The sequence below is a fragment of the Diceros bicornis genome, chromosome 13, assembly GCF_020826845.1.
Source record: "Diceros bicornis minor isolate mBicDic1 chromosome 13, mDicBic1.mat.cur, whole genome shotgun sequence".
In the NCBI taxonomy this organism is placed as follows: domain Eukaryota; kingdom Metazoa; phylum Chordata; class Mammalia; order Perissodactyla; family Rhinocerotidae; genus Diceros; species Diceros bicornis.
In genome coordinates, this window is record NC_080752.1 from 13,718,861 (window position 1) to 13,734,668 (window position 15,808).

The 15,808-nt window shown below is 56.0% G+C and overlaps 1 protein-coding gene across 7 annotated transcripts in view; it reads right to left on the bottom strand.

Moving 5' to 3' along the window:
• Window positions 1-15,808, bottom strand: part of TTC39A (tetratricopeptide repeat domain 39A) — a 41,953-nt gene that overhangs the window by 10,864 nt on the left and 15,281 nt on the right. For all 7 annotated transcript variants that reach the window (XM_058552375.1, XM_058552378.1, XM_058552381.1 and 4 more), the window contains exons 3-12: window positions 14,056-14,187; window positions 13,140-13,216; window positions 11,774-11,841; window positions 9,973-10,037; window positions 7,845-7,944; window positions 6,451-6,516; window positions 4,377-4,485; window positions 3,808-3,875; window positions 3,672-3,731; window positions 2,586-2,747 (exon numbers count right to left, since the gene is read on the bottom strand). In XM_058552375.1, the coding sequence (XP_058408358.1) occupies window positions 2,586-2,747; window positions 3,672-3,731; window positions 3,808-3,875; window positions 4,377-4,485; window positions 6,451-6,516; window positions 7,845-7,944; window positions 9,973-10,037; window positions 11,774-11,841; window positions 13,140-13,216; window positions 14,056-14,187 (907 nt within the window). The remainder of the gene's footprint in view (window positions 1-2,585; window positions 2,748-3,671; window positions 3,732-3,807; window positions 3,876-4,376; window positions 4,486-6,450; window positions 6,517-7,844; window positions 7,945-9,972; window positions 10,038-11,773; window positions 11,842-13,139; window positions 13,217-14,055; window positions 14,188-15,808) is intronic.

Genomic DNA, 15,808 nt, shown 5'->3' on the forward strand with positions numbered 1-15,808 from the left:
GAGACCCACGGACATCCAAGTTATCAAGGGACGTTATGGGGACACACTGATGGAAAGCAGCAGCCACCTCCCCTGATGAAAGTCTCGTCCCCCAGGGTTGTCTGACTATTTGCCCACTGATTCCACACCTATTTTGCTGGATTACTCTACCAGCGTCTGTGCAGTCAGACAGTCCTTGTCCTCAAGAAGGTAACAGTGAGTGGCTTAGAGGGGGAAGGGTCCCTCGGCAGGCCCCCTGCACCCACACACCCTCCTCCCTGGAGACACACCACTCTGGGCGGCAGGCACCCTAGCTTCTGAGGCTTGGCCTCGCTGTTATGTTGGACTGGAGGGTCCTTTCATTTCCTCTACTCGGCCACCCTAATTCCTCCTCCAAGGCTCAGCTCAGATGTCTCCTCTTCCAGAAGCCTTCCTTGTCCCTTGGCTGGGCTGCCCAGGGCTGCCTCTGAGCTCCCCTTGGATTCCCTCATTACAGCACTGAGCACAGGTGTCACTACCTCATTTCTGGCCATCTCAAGCTGCAAGTACTGGGGGAAACGCGAAGGCTCCACAGGGACAACAGGGAATAGCCCAGAGAGAGGGAAGGCTGAGGAGAGGGGCCGGCGCATATGGCAATGGCCACAGGCCAAGTCCCTAGAGCTGGAAGTTGGTGGACTCTATGGCGGCCAAGTGCTAGAGATTAGGAATGAATGAGGCCCCAGATTTCAGAGCGCTGCAACCCCCACTTTCACAGGAAACCCTTCTGAGGAAAGTGTAGCAGCAAGAGAGGGGCTGACCTCCCCAAAGTCACACAGCGAGCTGGAGACTGAGCTGACTCAGCCAGACTTCCTGACACCTGGGAGGCCTGGTCCTCCCTCTGCTTCTCACAGCAGCTGTGTGGCCACCCCAGGCCTCTTGCCGTGATGGTGGACCCAGCTTCCTGCCTCACTCCACAGGAAGGCTTCTACGTCACTTTAGCTCAAGAACACAGCCCCAGGCTGTGTTCTTGTTAGGAGTGGGAGATGGTGAGGAACAGCAGAGGGGGTCTCAAAGCAAGCTGGCCTCCTCAGGACTTGAGGAGCAGGGGAAAAGCAGAGGCCCCTGAGTCACACAGATGTGTCTGTCACCAACAGCTGTGTGGGCCAGAAAGTCACACACCCTCTTTTAGCCTCAGTGTCCCTCAAGTGCTCGATGGAGGTAATAACTCCCATCTCACTGGGTGTGGCGTGGAGGAAACGGCAAGTGCTGGGCACACAGCTCAGTGGAAGCTGCTCCTCCCCCCGCCTCGCCTGCCCCAGACCCAGAGACTTCCTTTCAGTCTGGTCCCCAGCAGGGTTACTGGAAAGGGACTTCCATGCAGGGGTGGCGGAGGGACAAGAAAGAGGGACTAGATGCAGATGACAAATAGTTCTCCCAACATGTGCCAACTCAGATCACTTCTAATGGCTGCCTGGAGTGTAGTGTGGAGAAGGCTTCTAAGGTCACGGTCAGGCTACGGGGAAGAGTACCAGGATTGACTAGCAATGTCTGCTGTGGGCAAGGGATAAGGTCATTGAGACATATGTGCTGTGTATTTGCCAGTACCAGATGAGATGCTCTCTGATGATCTAGATGATTCTAAGACTCATGGTTCAGAACTCTGTGCTATCATTACCGTGATGATAACGACTAATGCTCATTTCACCACTTACCATGACATTACAAGTTTTTGTCTATGGTAGGCATCTGTTTTGCTTTCATGGCATCTCTTTAATGCCCACCTCCCCACCAATACTTCTCTTCTGCAGAACCACCCCTCTCCTACTCCCACTCCATGAGGAGTCTTCCCACCCCTCTGTTTCCAGGCAATGACATGCAATCTATGCCAGACCAATGAGACTCCACTATGGGATTTTGGTCGAAACCAAAGGGAAGATGGGAGTTAGGGGCAGGCAGCCCATGGCCATCCTGCCTGTTACATGGAAAGAACCTGCCGGCATAACAGATGTCATAGAGGAGAGCACAGCCACAGATGGAAAAACCAAGCTCAGATGATTTAATTTGAATTCCTGGATCCAGCCCTATCTTAAGTCAGATGTGCCTAGAATTTTCAGGTACTGAATATGAACCAATGAACCTTTTGTGTTTTAGACCTGCATAGCCCAACACGGTGGCCATCAGCCCCACGGGATTTTTAAAATTTAAATCTGAATTAATTAAAATTAAATAAAATTTAAAACATCCAGTTTCTCAGTTGCCCTAGGCACATTTCAAGCGCTGAGTGTGCACAGGCAGCTGGTGGCTACACCCTGGATGGTGCAGAAATAGAACATTTGCACCCTAACAGAAAGTTCTATTGGACAGCACTCGCCTAGACAGTGTGAGCCATGTTTCTGTCCTTGTGACTAAAACTCAACTGACACACTGTAGTTCTAAAGTTTCCCTGTTCCTCCTGGTCTTTAGTTCCTTCCAACCCTGAGTCCTATTAGAATTTATGGTTCTGTTTCAATTCCAGCTGGGACATCTGTGTTCAGTTTGGGCCAGTTAGACTGGCTGTGGTCTGGGGGCCGTGGCCAGTCTGGGTTGGCCTGGTCTCCCACAGTCCCCGACACATGGTGTCAGCCCACCTTGGACCAGGAGTTCTCCTTGCTGAGCAGGTCGGCGTAGAAGTAGGCCATCTTCCACTGGCCCTTGTAGGTGAAACACCACATCAGCTCCCAGTAGCACATGTGGTGGAACTGCTTCCAGTGCTGCTGGGCCTCGCAGCACTCCTCGAACCGCCGGATGGCCTGTGGGCACCTGCTGGTCAGCCTCCGTGGGCGCCCCCCTGGCCTGCCCCCGCCCACTCTCTGCCCCCTCTGCCCCGCCCAACTCCACAGCGGTCCAGCCTCCTCCAGCGCACAGTGGTCCAGCCCCGCGCCAGGCTCAGGGGGCAGGGGCGCAGCGCTGGGGAGACAGGCGATCTGGCCTCCAGGCCTGGTGCTGCCCCCTAAGGCTTACACGACCTTAGGCCCAGTTACTGCCCCTCTCTCGGACACGAGTCTTTCAGCACAAAATGAAAGGACAGGATTGAGCTATAATGGAGGGATAACAGGCAGTGGAACGTGTTAATATTCAAGTGATATAGTAATGTCTATGCCTCAGACCAAACTCTGAAGGTTCCAGTAGCTCCCGCAAAGGGACCTGGACCTGAGGCATCTGTCCTGGGGCCAGCTGGAGGCACCAGAACTCCACGTTGTAGAGTCCGTCCTGGGCCCTGGCTTAGTGCTGGGGATTCTGCCAGGACCCTGATTCCCCACTCCCTCACCCCTTCGATGGCTCCCGCCCACCTCTGGAGTCTAGACTCCCCAGCAAGGCCATCAAGGGGCCGGCCTCACCCCTCTGCTCCCTCCCGGCACCACCACTCCATTCACCAGGTTCCAGCCTTTCACCACGCCCGGACAAGCGGGTCTTCCCACCTCTCTGCGTCACCTGGGGATCTCCCTCTCCAGGAAGGCCACGGTCCTACAGCTCCCTGTCAATCCTGCTCACCACAAATGCCACCTCCTCCTCGTCGTCTCCGTCGGAAGTGCCTCTCCCGCCCCTGCTCTCTTGCTGGCTCCCTCTCGGGCCCTCCCCCGTCTGCCCCGTCCCTGAGCATGTCTGTGTGCGTCTTCCTGCTGACCTGGGAGACCCCGAGGGTCTCCAGCACCGGCCCGGACTCCATTACTCACTGCGTCTACATTGCCTTTAATGGCTTCAATCCGCCCAGCGAAGAACAGGAAGATGGCGCCCTGCAAGGACAGGCAGGTGGTCCGCGTGGGTCCACAGGGGCACGGGCTGTGGGGATCTGGCGGGAGGGGGGCTCACCTTAGGGTATCGCTTCAGGTAGGGCTTCAGGAGCTTCTCTGCCTCCTCGATGTTGACGTTCCCGGTGCCTGAAGGAGGTCGGGGGGACAACAACACATGTCACCACCACTGGCTCCTGTGACTTCCCAGCAAGCTACCAGGGGCTTCTCAGGGCCTCCGCCTCCCCCTCTGTGAAATAACTCTTCCGTCTCCAGGGAGATGTGAGGAGTAAATTAGTCAGTGCAGGTACCGGCCCCGGCACACCACAGGGCTCACCAACCAAGAGCCCCTGCCCACCAAGGCTGGGCCCAGAACCCCAAGGGCCTGCCTACAGCGTCCTCACACCCTCTACAAGGTGGCCATGCCCGACCCCATTCCACAGACGAGAAAACTGAGGCTGGACCCGGGTCACACTGTGAGGAAGTCAGTGGTCAGCCCCAGGACAGCTTATGTGGCTCTGTTGTGTCTGTTTTCAGCGCCCACCCCCAGTCCTGGGCGGAGCAGGGTCTGCAGCCCCTCGCCCTCAGACACCTGCCCTTAGAGCCAACCAAACCCCAGAGGCCCCAGTCCTCGCCCCGGGGTGCTCCTACCCAGCACGAAGGTGAGGAAGGTGTGGTAGCACAGCAGCAGCATGACGCAGAGCACGGCGCGGAAGCTGTGCCCCGCTGCGCCCTCCTCCAGCTGCAGCAGCCCGTAGTCCTGGTGAGAGAGGGGACAGGCCGAGGCCAGCAGGGCCTGAGCTCCCCAGGGCCCACCCTGGGACCCAGCCAGGGGCAGGGCCTGGGAGGTCACTGGACAGCTGTGAGGGCAACACTGCTGGAACAGAGGCAAGAGAGCACTGGACTCTGAGTCGGGAACCCTGGAGGCCGGGTCAGCTGCTCCCAGGCTGTGCAACCCTGAGCAAGTGGCTGCCCCTCTCAGTGACTCAGCCGCCTTCCTGGGGGCAGAGGACATTGCTGCCAAGGCCAGGGCAAAGGCTTGGGTCTGGGTGTCCCCCGCCTCCTGAACAGTCCCTCCCCCACTGCCCCCTTTATTCACAGGCTCAGCCCCCCACCCCCCGACGGTGGGCGCTGAGGCCCTGAGCAGTCCCAGGTCTGATGGGGGAAGAGGAAAGAGAGAGACAGAGAATCCTAACCACAGGCTCAGGGTATAGATGGGGCTGTGAAGACTGCAGTCTGGGAAGGCTTCCTGGAGGAGAATGCTCCAGAGGAGGCTGGGGAGGAGCAAGAGGCCAGACCCCACTTGTTTCCCTGCCTGCAGTCTCTGCCCCTCTGTCTGTCCTCCAGGGCCTTCTTGTTCTTCCTAACACACAAATCTGACCTGCCTCACCCCTGCTTCAAACCCTCCATCACTCTCCTGCCTTCAGGATAAAATCAAAGCCGGAGCTGGTGCTGGAAGTCTCTCCCACTCTGGCCTCGCCACCCCCTCTTCCTGGCCAGACAGGCCACGCTGTCCCACCTCTGGGCCTTTCTCGTGCTCTTCTCTCATCATCATCCTGAAATCCTACTCACGACCACGGGCCTTCTTACGAAAATAAAACCGAAAGGGACCTTCAGAGCCTCCGGGCAGTGTTTCCCAGGAACAGGGCCGGGGCCATGAACCACAGATGGCAGCCAAGATTTTAGGGGCCCGCGGACAGGCACGAGGCAGGGTCCCAAGTGAGGGTCTTCCCTTCTCAGCTGTCTGTCTGTCCTTCCGCCAGCGTCTAGGAGAGAGCCTCGGTCCCGGGCAGGCGTGCGCCGTGAGCTCCCTCTCTCACAGAGAGAATGGCCTCGGCAGACCACACAGTCCAGCTGGGCGTTCGTGACACTGCCTGGTCATGGTAGTCGCCATTGTTATGATTACGTTCTTATCATGCCAAATAACATGGGTTTTCTGTGTAGTAAAGTTTTCTTTAGGTAAGTTTAAGTAAAAAATATGAGCCACTTTTGGGAAAAATAATACACAAATAATAACATAGAGGTCAGTGGACATGGCAAAATCAGGAAGGGCCAACAAAAATCCAAGTTTGAAAAACACTGACCTGATCTGAAAAAAGCCTCTTGTTTTACTGAAGAGAGGCCCAGAGGAGGGCGGGACTTGCTCAGAGTCACAGAGAGAAGGGGGTGAGGCTGGTCTAACCCAGGGCTCCTGACTTCCAGGCCAATGCTCCTTCCACCACATTGGGCCTCCTCCACTAGGGAGCCCTCCCTGATCGGCTACCTGGTACTCAGGTTCCTGTCCTCAGTATAGCCTCTGGGCACTTGAGTCCTCCAGTTTCTACCCTCAAGGCCTGATGCAGAGTAGGGCTTCCCTTGGGCATCTCTCAGACCAGAAAATGGTGCGAGGGGAAGGGACTTGCTCAAGATCTTCCCAGGGGAGAAGGACCAGTTTCCTGACACCTGTTAGGCTCAGAGAACACGACCCCAGGCCACTGCATGGAGTTGCCCTTCACACCCACCCTTACCCTAGAGCCTCTTCACCCTGTTAGAGGACAGGCAGGGATCACCAGCCCTATTTGACAGGAGAGGAGACTGAGGCCCAGAGAGGTCTGGGCCTTGTCCAGGGCCACACACTGAAGGGGGTGGAGGCAGGACTGGCACTCAGGCCCCGCAGCCCCACCCTGTCAGCCAAGCACCAGTCCTGGGGCTGAGCAAGCTGGGGGCCCCAGAAGGCAGGTGGTACCTTGTTTCCTGAAAACCCCACGAACTCCAGCAGCCGCAGGATCCTGGTAGGAAGCATGGACAACGTCTGCAGGAACAAAGGCAGGTGGGCACGTGCATGGGGGGCTGCCCCTCCCACTCCCCAAACCCCCGAGGCCTGGGGTAACTCGGGGCTGCAGGCCCTGCCTGCAGAATGTCCACGAGGCCCCGGCTTTCCTGGAAAGCCAGCGTCCCCAGATAGAGAGGCGCCACCGTGTGACAATTAGGAGCAGACTGCATCCGAATCCTGACCTCACCACTGCCAGTAGGGTCACCTTGGGTAAGCTACATATCCTCTCTATGCCTCATTTCCTCATCTGTAAAATGGGAATAACAATAGCCCCTATCTCACAGGCGTACTGTGCAGATGGATCAGATTTCTGTACGTGAAGCATGTAACAGGCCTGCACATAATTGTTAGCTATTCAGTGTCAGTACACTGAATCCCAGGGGCTTTGGCACTGCATCTGATCCTCAGAACAGTCCCGCAAAGAAGGGATTACTGCCCCTTTTGACAGATGGAGAAACAGAGGCACAGATAAGTGACAAGATACGTCCAAGGCCCCGCAGCTCCTCAGAGGACAGTCCGGCTGTAAGCTGCTAAAGCGTCCCACGCACCCTGCAGCTTGCACCTCTCAGCACCAGGCCAGGATCTCTGCTCCCACTCTACATGCAAGGAAACTGGAACCCAGAATGAGGCAGGGACCCCCGCCCCAGCGCCTGCTCTTTGGACACGCTTTGCCTAGAGGGGAGAGAGCCACTCCCCACACACACACTCTGGACAGGCCCCTGGCCACCCAGGGCCAGGAGTCTAATCATCCAGGAGCAGCTCCTCCTCCCAGAAGCAGGCACAGCTATTCCGAGCCTCCCTGCCTCGGCTCACACTGTTCCTTCTGCCTAGAATGCCCTTCCCTGCCTATGGATCTTCCAAGATCCAGCTCAAATACTACCCCCTCCAGGAAAGCTTCCCCACCTCTCCCAGGCAGGGTCTTGGCTCTCTGCTCGCTGTGGGTCAGCCACTGTTTCCAGGCCTGTCTCCTTCCCTGCCCGCAAGTCAACGTTTAACCGCCCGCTCTCCAGGGCAGAAAGGCCCTGCCTTACTGTGTTTGTCAGTTTCTGATGCTATAAACACTGCACCATGGTGGATTTCAAGCTTTCAACTTGCCTTGGAAAAGACCGCATAGAAGAGACCCTGGAGCCAGAGCCAGCACCCACCCCCACCCCAGCTGTGAGCCCCCCAGGCTGGCAACACGTCTGCTTCACCGCTGGGTCCCAGGGTGGCACAGGGCCCAGAACAGCAGCCCAGCAGACCACGTGTAGGGCTGGGCCGTGCAGGGGCCCAGACACGGTGGGCACTGGGAGGGGCACCCCACTCACCAGGTTGAAGGCCCCCACACCGAGCTTCACTCCTCCTTCAAAGTGCCTGTGGTTCTCTCCCTTGCAGTACTGTGAGGACTGCACGAGGCTGTCCAGCTCCCTGTGGGGGGATGCAAAGGCTGTTTCAGGCACATACTGCGGGCCTAAGGTTGCCCCCCACTCCCAGCTGATCTCAGAACTCGCTGCTGGTAGATTTATAACACTTCTGGCAATCCAGAGAGCTGATATTCGAGGAATTCCTAACCCCATCTCCCATGGTAATAACACATTCCTTGCCCCTGAATTTCAGCCATCTTGGCCCTAGTGCACTTGCCTTGTCCAATGTCTGGGATTTGCTTGTGCTCTCCATTCTGTCTAGAACACTCCTCGGCACTACTGACATTTTAGGCCGGATAATTCTTTGTTCGGGTGGGGGTGCTGTCCTGCCCATCGTCGGATGTTTAGCAGTATCCCTGGCCTCCACCCAGGCAGTGCCAGGAGCAACCTCCCCGCAGCTGTGACAACCAGATGTCTCCAGACATTGCCAGATGTCTCGTGGGGGCAAAATGCCTCTAGTTGAGAACCACTGGACTAACTCCAACACCCCTCCTCCTTCAGGAAGTCTTCCTGGAGTCTCTTGGTTGGAATCCAACCCTCTTTCCCCTGGTCACCAACTGTGCAGAGCCCATATTCCAGCCCTCCTGGGGCAGGACAGAGGCTCTAAAGACATGCCTGCCTCCTTCCCGGACCATGAGCATCCTGAGGGCTTTCGATCAGCAAACTGAGGCCTCTCTGTGCCAGGCCCTGGAGGACAGCAGGGTGCAAAGCCACCAAGCTGCTGCCCTCACAACCCTCCTACTCTAGTGGACGGACCCCAATAAGTCACTGTGAGGGTGAGGAGGGCCTCAAAGGAGAAGAACCCTGGGGCCTGACCTAGTCTGGGGTTCAGGGAAGGCTTCCCTGAGGAGCCAACATTTGAGCTGAAACCAGAGGGATGAGGAGGGGTTAGCCTGGCACTGAAAGAGTGCTCCTGGCAGACAGAACAGCATGTCCAAAGGCCCTGAGGTAGGAACGAGCTTGACATGTTTGAAGAACTGAGGGAAGGCCCAAATGTCTGAGGTAGAGAGGGGTGGGAGATGTGGCCAGGAGGGCAGGGGGAGCTCCCAGGAATGTCTCAGCAACGACCAGGGACTTTATTCTAAGAGCAAGAGGAGCGTCAGGAGTTGGCAGGGGGTGACCTGACAAGGTTTGTACTCTGGAAACGTTACTCTGGCGGCTGGTGGAGAGACTGGAGGGGCCAGAACACTTGCCTGGTTCCCTCCCACAACTCCAGCACAGAGCCACCAGGTAACGCGGTGCCCATGTATACTGCGCAGTGTGGAATACCCCCGCAGTACCCTGAAATCAAGCTCGCAATATCTCTACAGGGAAATGGTCACATTAAATGGGGAAAATAAAGATGATAAATAGTCTCAAGTCAATTCAGGTCAACTTTTAATGGAAAATGAGTTTTAATGCCAAACTTGAGGGGAAAATGGGCTTTCAGAGCTTTTTTGATTTTGGAACTGTGGATAAGGATTGCAGCACCACGCTGGGTAAAAGTGCTCTGGACTGAGTCTTCATTCTTTCATCCATAAACATGGCCTATGTCCCGCCCAGTGCTGAGAAATCATCTGGCCCTTGGGGAGCTCCCAGCTTGGGGGGGGGGGGGGGGCGGGGCGTGTGTGTGGACACCACCCCTGCGTACCGGAGAGCTCGAGGAAGGCTTCATGGGGAAAGTGGCATTTGGACAGGGCCTTCACAGACGTGTAGGAGTTCTGTGGCTGTTCTCAAAATTACTGTCCCTGGGTCTTTCCCACCGCCCCCACCACACCAAGCTGTTCGTGCAGATTCTGTGTCTCAGTTTCCCCTGGCTCAGGATCAGGCACAGACTAAGCACTCAGGGGAAACAAATGAACAGATACACCCAGAAAACCAGGGGAATAATATTCCAGAAAACTGACGTCCTGAGGGTGCAGAAATCTGAGGTCACGCGGCATTTCAGGCTTCCTGCCTCTGGCCAGCGCTCTCTACCTCCCACAAAGCAGCCTGAGGAGCGAAGGGTACTGGATGCTGTGGCCCCAGGCACCCCCAGGCTAGCCCCACTCACTTGTAGGTCTGGTAGCTGTTGCGAACTTTGATGCCGCCCTTGATGAAGCTCACCATGTTCTCATCCTGCAGGAGGGAGAGACGCTGAGAGCAGGGCCTGGGTGGGTAGCCACAGGCTTGAGAGGGATCACACAAGGCTCTGGCCCTGCCTGCCCTCTATCAGGGGCCCTGGGGGGATGGGGGTCAGAGGTCAGCCAAACGAGGCCCTCTACCCCTAGGACTTGAGATGAGGGTCTTGCTTGCCAAACAAGACCTCCAAAATGCCCACGGCTCGACCATCATCCCCCTTTACAGTCTCGCATGTACACAGACTACGCTCTGGGAGAAAGCGCCGGAGGAGAGCTCCCGGTGATTAGCAGTGCCTCCTCCTGGTAGGGGAAGGGTGGGAAAGGAAGAGGGATGCTCATTTTGGGACTGTTTGGGTTTTTTACAAGTAGGTATTTATCACATTTGTAATTTAAAGCACCAATATCCTCAGCCCGCCCGGCAGTTCCACTCCTGGGTGTACCCCCAAGAGAAAGGGATGAACACGGGTTGCAGGGTCACCTTCAGGAATGTTCACGGCACCACCGTTCATGGTAGCCAAGCATGAGAAACAGCCCAAATGCCCTTCAGCAAGAGAACGATGGACAAACTGGTATATTCATAGAAGGGCATACTACATAGCCACAAGGCTGGGGGAAGGAACGAAGTCCACACAGCCTGAGGCCTTAACAAGCTCAAAGCCAACTAAAACATAACAATATGCTGTGCAGACATGAATAGGAAGCTGAGAAACCTATTGTTTAAAAATAAGCTGGACAATGATACCCTAAGCTCTGGGTGGCGCTTCCCCCTGGAAGGGGGGCAGGGGCCAGGCGGGAGGAGTTGGGGTGAGGAGACTGCCTGGCGGTGTCTGTTCTCTGGGTGCAGTTTGTGGGCGGTTGTTCATTTATGATGTGCAATAATAGAATCAACAAACTAAATAAAAGGCCATTCACAATGCAATTTTTACAGTGATCCTAATGAAGAATTAGGATTAATCTAATTCTAATCACCTGAGATCCAAAAAGTAGCAAACAAAAATAAATAGCACCCCAAGAATAAAATTTATATGTGCCTCTTCACCCCAATACACAAATTCACATGATTATATGTCATAATTATAACTCAGGCTTTTTGGTAAAATCATGGGGTAATGGTTTTCATAATTACTGCTGTGTGGTGAGGAGCACGGGCTCCGAGTTGGCCAGACCTGGGTTCAAATCCCAGCTCTGCCTTTTGCTAAGCATGTGACCCTGGGAAAATGGCCCCTCTCTTCTAAACTCTGCCTTTGCAGGCCTGTGAGGTGAAGATTAAATTAAACACATGTAAAAACCAACATGCCATGTGTGTAAGGTAGATAAAGACTACACACCTGTCAGGTATGCACAAAGCCTGGTCCATCGTAGGTGCTACAAGTCAACTTCTTGAGTGAATCAAGTTTGATTCACTTACACTTGTTTGTTGAATGAATCAAGTGTAAAGCAGGCTTTGTGACAATGCCTGTCACCCCATGTGACCCGTAGCGGGAAGACAGCAGTCCCGAGGTGGAAGTGCATCCTGGTAGTGGACAGGAACTCGTGCGCTCAGTGTGGACGAGGTAAAGCCCCTCCCCTCTGCCACGGAGACTGGCCAGGGCCGGGAGTGTTAGGGTGACTGAGCCCCAGTCCTCGCCTGAACCACAAGGGGGCTGAGTGTGGCTGCTACAGACCCTTCTGGCTTGGACATGGTGATGGATCTTCTAAATCCCCAGGCTGCCTGTGCAGGTAGAGGGCTCCTACCTGCAGGAAGGTTAGGGCGGCTCTCTGCAGCAGGCATTCCGCGTAGCACACCTCCGCGTGGATTTCCTCTGCGGGGAGAAGACCAAAGCCCTGTGGCCTCCTGGGACTCCTGGCAGGAGGCCCAGGCCAAGTCCTCCAACCCCCACCTCCCACAGGCAAAGGGAGCCTGAGTCAGCAACGCCCTCCCCAGCCCCCAGCTCTGGGTCTGTCACTGCACTCACCACTGTCCTGAATTCATTTACGATTCCCCCAGTCTTCCACCTGGTTCCCCACCCCACCACCCAGAATGTCAGCACACGGCCCTGGGCCTCGCTCTCTTGTTCTCCGAGCATCCCTGTATGTGCCGTGCAACAACCCCCTAGGGTGCTGGGCAAGGAGAAGGCGCTGGGCTGAACGGATGAACAAAGATGCTGATCCAGGGAAGCCCACTGGCTGTGGGAGGCACGGAAGGAGAGCTAACACAGCCTGGGGAGTCAGGGAAGACTTCCAGAAGAAAGGACATTTGAGTTGGGCCCTTGAATTGAGAAAGGACTGGAAGGATGAGGCAGAAAGAGCTTTCTAGGCAGAGGCCCAGGAGAGCCAAACAACTCAGATGTTGAGGACAGCTGAGCCATGGAAGGTTGAAATGGGGATGAGGTGGAGAGAGATTTAGGGGGCAGGGAAAGATGAGGAGAGGCAGAGGTCTGTTTGCAAAGGGCCTCGAACACTGATGGAGGATGGCAGGCTTGGTCCCGTGGGCAGCAGGGAGCCATGGCAGGTATGGCGGAGGGAGGGGCACCATCAGATGCACTGTTTCGTGCTGGAACCCTCAAGGGCTCTCGAGGTGGGAAGGCCATCCGCCCTGTACTGAAGAGCCCCACACTTGGCTGCTGCTGCCTCCAGGACTGCCACACGTGGCCACAGCACAAAGACGCCACGTGGGCTCTGGCAGCCCAGACCACCTCTTCCACTGCTTTCAGCTCTCACCCCAGGCTGTCAGCCTCTAAAACCACATTCCCCTCTGGGGCACAGGAGATCACCACGATAATTAAACCAGTGACGGTAGTTTAACCACGCACAATTCTAAGCCCACCCTGGCCTGAGGAGCAAAGTGCACCGACCATGTGACAGCATTTTCTTTCCCCGACTTCCAGGTCCTCGGCAGGTCATGCTGTCAGGTCAGTGAGTCTCACCTGCTCCCCCTCACCTGAGAGCCACTCCTCAAAAGGCCCCAGGTCTGACCCATCTGTGTCCCAGCATCTAGGCCAGGGCCCAGCACCCCCTGGGCAACGACTGGGAAGATAACTGTCCCTTCCCGCCCCTCCCTGGGCCTGGAACCAGGCTGCCTGGGGTCAGTGGGCTGGAGAGGATGTCCCGAGTGCCATACCTTCTGTGAACTGCTCCATAGTGGGGCGGTGCACCAGGTTGCTGAAGGAATCTGTTACAGAGGACTTCCTCCGGTGCCTGAAAAAGAAAAGGGGCCTCAAGTCATTCAGTGAGGGTGAGCGAGGCTCAGACAGCATCTCCCGCCCCTCCTAAAGGACTCCACACGCACTGAACTGCAACTCCCCAAATCCAGGCTTTCTCACACCCCCGCCCCTCCTCCCTCTACCCTGGCCAGTTCCTAGTCACCCTTCAGGACCCAGCTCCGGCATCACCTCCTCCAAGAAGCTTTCCTGTTCCTCCAGCTGGACACCTAGGGCCCCTTGAGCTCCCGTGAATCATGCCGGGATGCCACTGTGTGCGCCTTTCTCCCCGCCCAAGCACAGGGCATCAGAGGGGCCGGGGTAGGGTGATTCCCGGGGTGGCCAGTGCCCAGCACAGGGCCTGGCCTAGGGCAGGCATGAGTGTGCGCCCAGTGAACGATGACCACCTGTGCACGAACACAGGGTCTATTCATTCATTCGTTCAAGCAGTTAATGTGCACTGAACACCAATTATGCACCAGATCCTGCGACCAGTGTCTTCATTCAGTCCCACAACCGTCCTATCATCACACCCATTTTACAGACGAGGAAAGTTGAGTCCAGAGAGGGACTTGCCCAAGGTCAAAGAGTTATTACGTGACAGAGCCAGAATTTGTCTCCTTCCAGTCAGGCCTGGCCCCTGGAAGCTGCTCAGTGACTGGCTCAGACAAGCCTCCTGAGGCAGTGCTGACAGGAACCGCTCTTAGCACCTGGGGACACGTCCTCTTAGCCAAAAGGAGAAGCACTAATAGTGGCATTTTAGGCACTGGGATAGGCCTAGGTGACAGAAAGATGGGCCTCACAACCCCTCATCCCTGCCCACCCCACAGCCCCGACCTCTGACACAGCGACTGCGCCTCCTTCATCATGTTGCCAGCAAGCAGGATGTCCTGAGGGTCAAAGGTCATCATGGCCTGCATCTCCAGGATGGTCGCGTATGTCAGTGAGTGGTACATGCTCTCCTTGGTTCTGCCAGAGAGAAGGGACACGAGAGTGCCAACTCCTAGGACTCCAGAGGTAGCTGACCCTGTGTTGATCACTCACCATCCCCCCCGCATCCTGCATGGGAGGAACAGAGGTCCAGAGAGGGGAAGGGACTAGCCCAAGGTCTGACCCTTCCAATGCTGCTCAAAAGACCTCGGATCCCAGCTCCTCCTCTTCCTGCTGAGTGGCCCTAAGTGACTTTCCAAATCTGAGCTTCAGTTTCTCATTTGTTCCACAGGCATGGCAGCAGCAAGGCTGGCCAGGACTCAGAAAGGGCTTAGCAATGTGTTGGCCTGAGGCCAGACTCCCCTGTGCCCAGGGCCTGCCTCTCGCCTTCTGCCCCACCTCCCACAGGTTGAGCCCAAGTCCCATCTGTGGGACCTCCTCTATCCTCAAGCCCCACCCCTGGACTTACCCCATCCTTCGTCCCTGGACCTCACTGGCCTCGCCACCTCCTGCCTCTTCCATCCCATCATCTGATCACGCTGCTCTGCTTAAACCCTCTGGTGGCTTCCACATCCTATGAGATGATGCTCGAGCCTGAGGCTCCACGATACAGGCCCTGCCCACCTCTGCAGCCCAGCCCTCTTGGCACTTCTACTTCTGCCCCATGATCTGGTCACATTCAAGATTGTACCTCTGGCCACACTGAACCACACACGCTCTCCTCAAGAAAATCCCACACTTTCCGTTCTCTAGGCCTTTGCCCATGCTGTTCCCTCAGCTTGAAATGCCCTTCCCCTACCCCCAAATCTCCTGACTCATCTGCCAAGGCCCTCAAATGCCTCAAAGGCCACTGGGAGTCCAGGGCTCCCTCCTCAGGGAGGATGTGTCTATAACTGAGGCACGAATCACACTGAATTTTTATCAGCAGAGGCTTGCTCTCTCCCCAGACCGTGGGCACCTCAAGGACAGAGCTGGTGTGGATTCATCTCTGTCCTCAGCACCAGTGTGACAGGACTGGGCCAGCCGGCCTCAGGAAGCCTTCCCTCCGGCCTCCCTGCTCCTCCATAGCCCCAGGCCTCCCGACTGAAGGGTGTGCTGGCAGAGGGGAACATTTAGTCTAACACATGGAAACAGCAGGGGGTAAGGAGAAATAGGAACGATGCCAGTCCCTCTCTGTACTTGGGGAAGTCACAACGAGTCTGGGCCTTGATTTATGCTTCTGCAAAATGGGGACAATAAAGCTGGCCTGCCCCAGTCTGCGTGGGACTGGCTGGGATTCCCAGTGCCTGGCACACAGTAGGCACTGGAGCGGTTGCCAGCTCCTTCCCCACATCCCTTGTTAATTATTTACAAAACTCCTCAGTGCCAGGCTGACGCTGGGAACTTCAGGGGAGAGAGTTTATGAGTAAGGTTTATAGACTGTTCTATTGTAAAATCACATGACTTTACCTATTTTCTTGCCTTTTTCATTCATAAAACACCTCTGTAAATTCAGTTACTTTTTTACTTCTGGGTGACCCTCAGGTGATATTAACCTTGGGAGTCAAAGGTTTCTGAAGGAAACCAAAGGCTGATCCACCCCTCACCAGCCCTGGTAGCTGTCAGGACACCTCCCAGGTCTTTGTTAGAACTGTTAATCTGAGGGCAGTGGCTCGTGGAA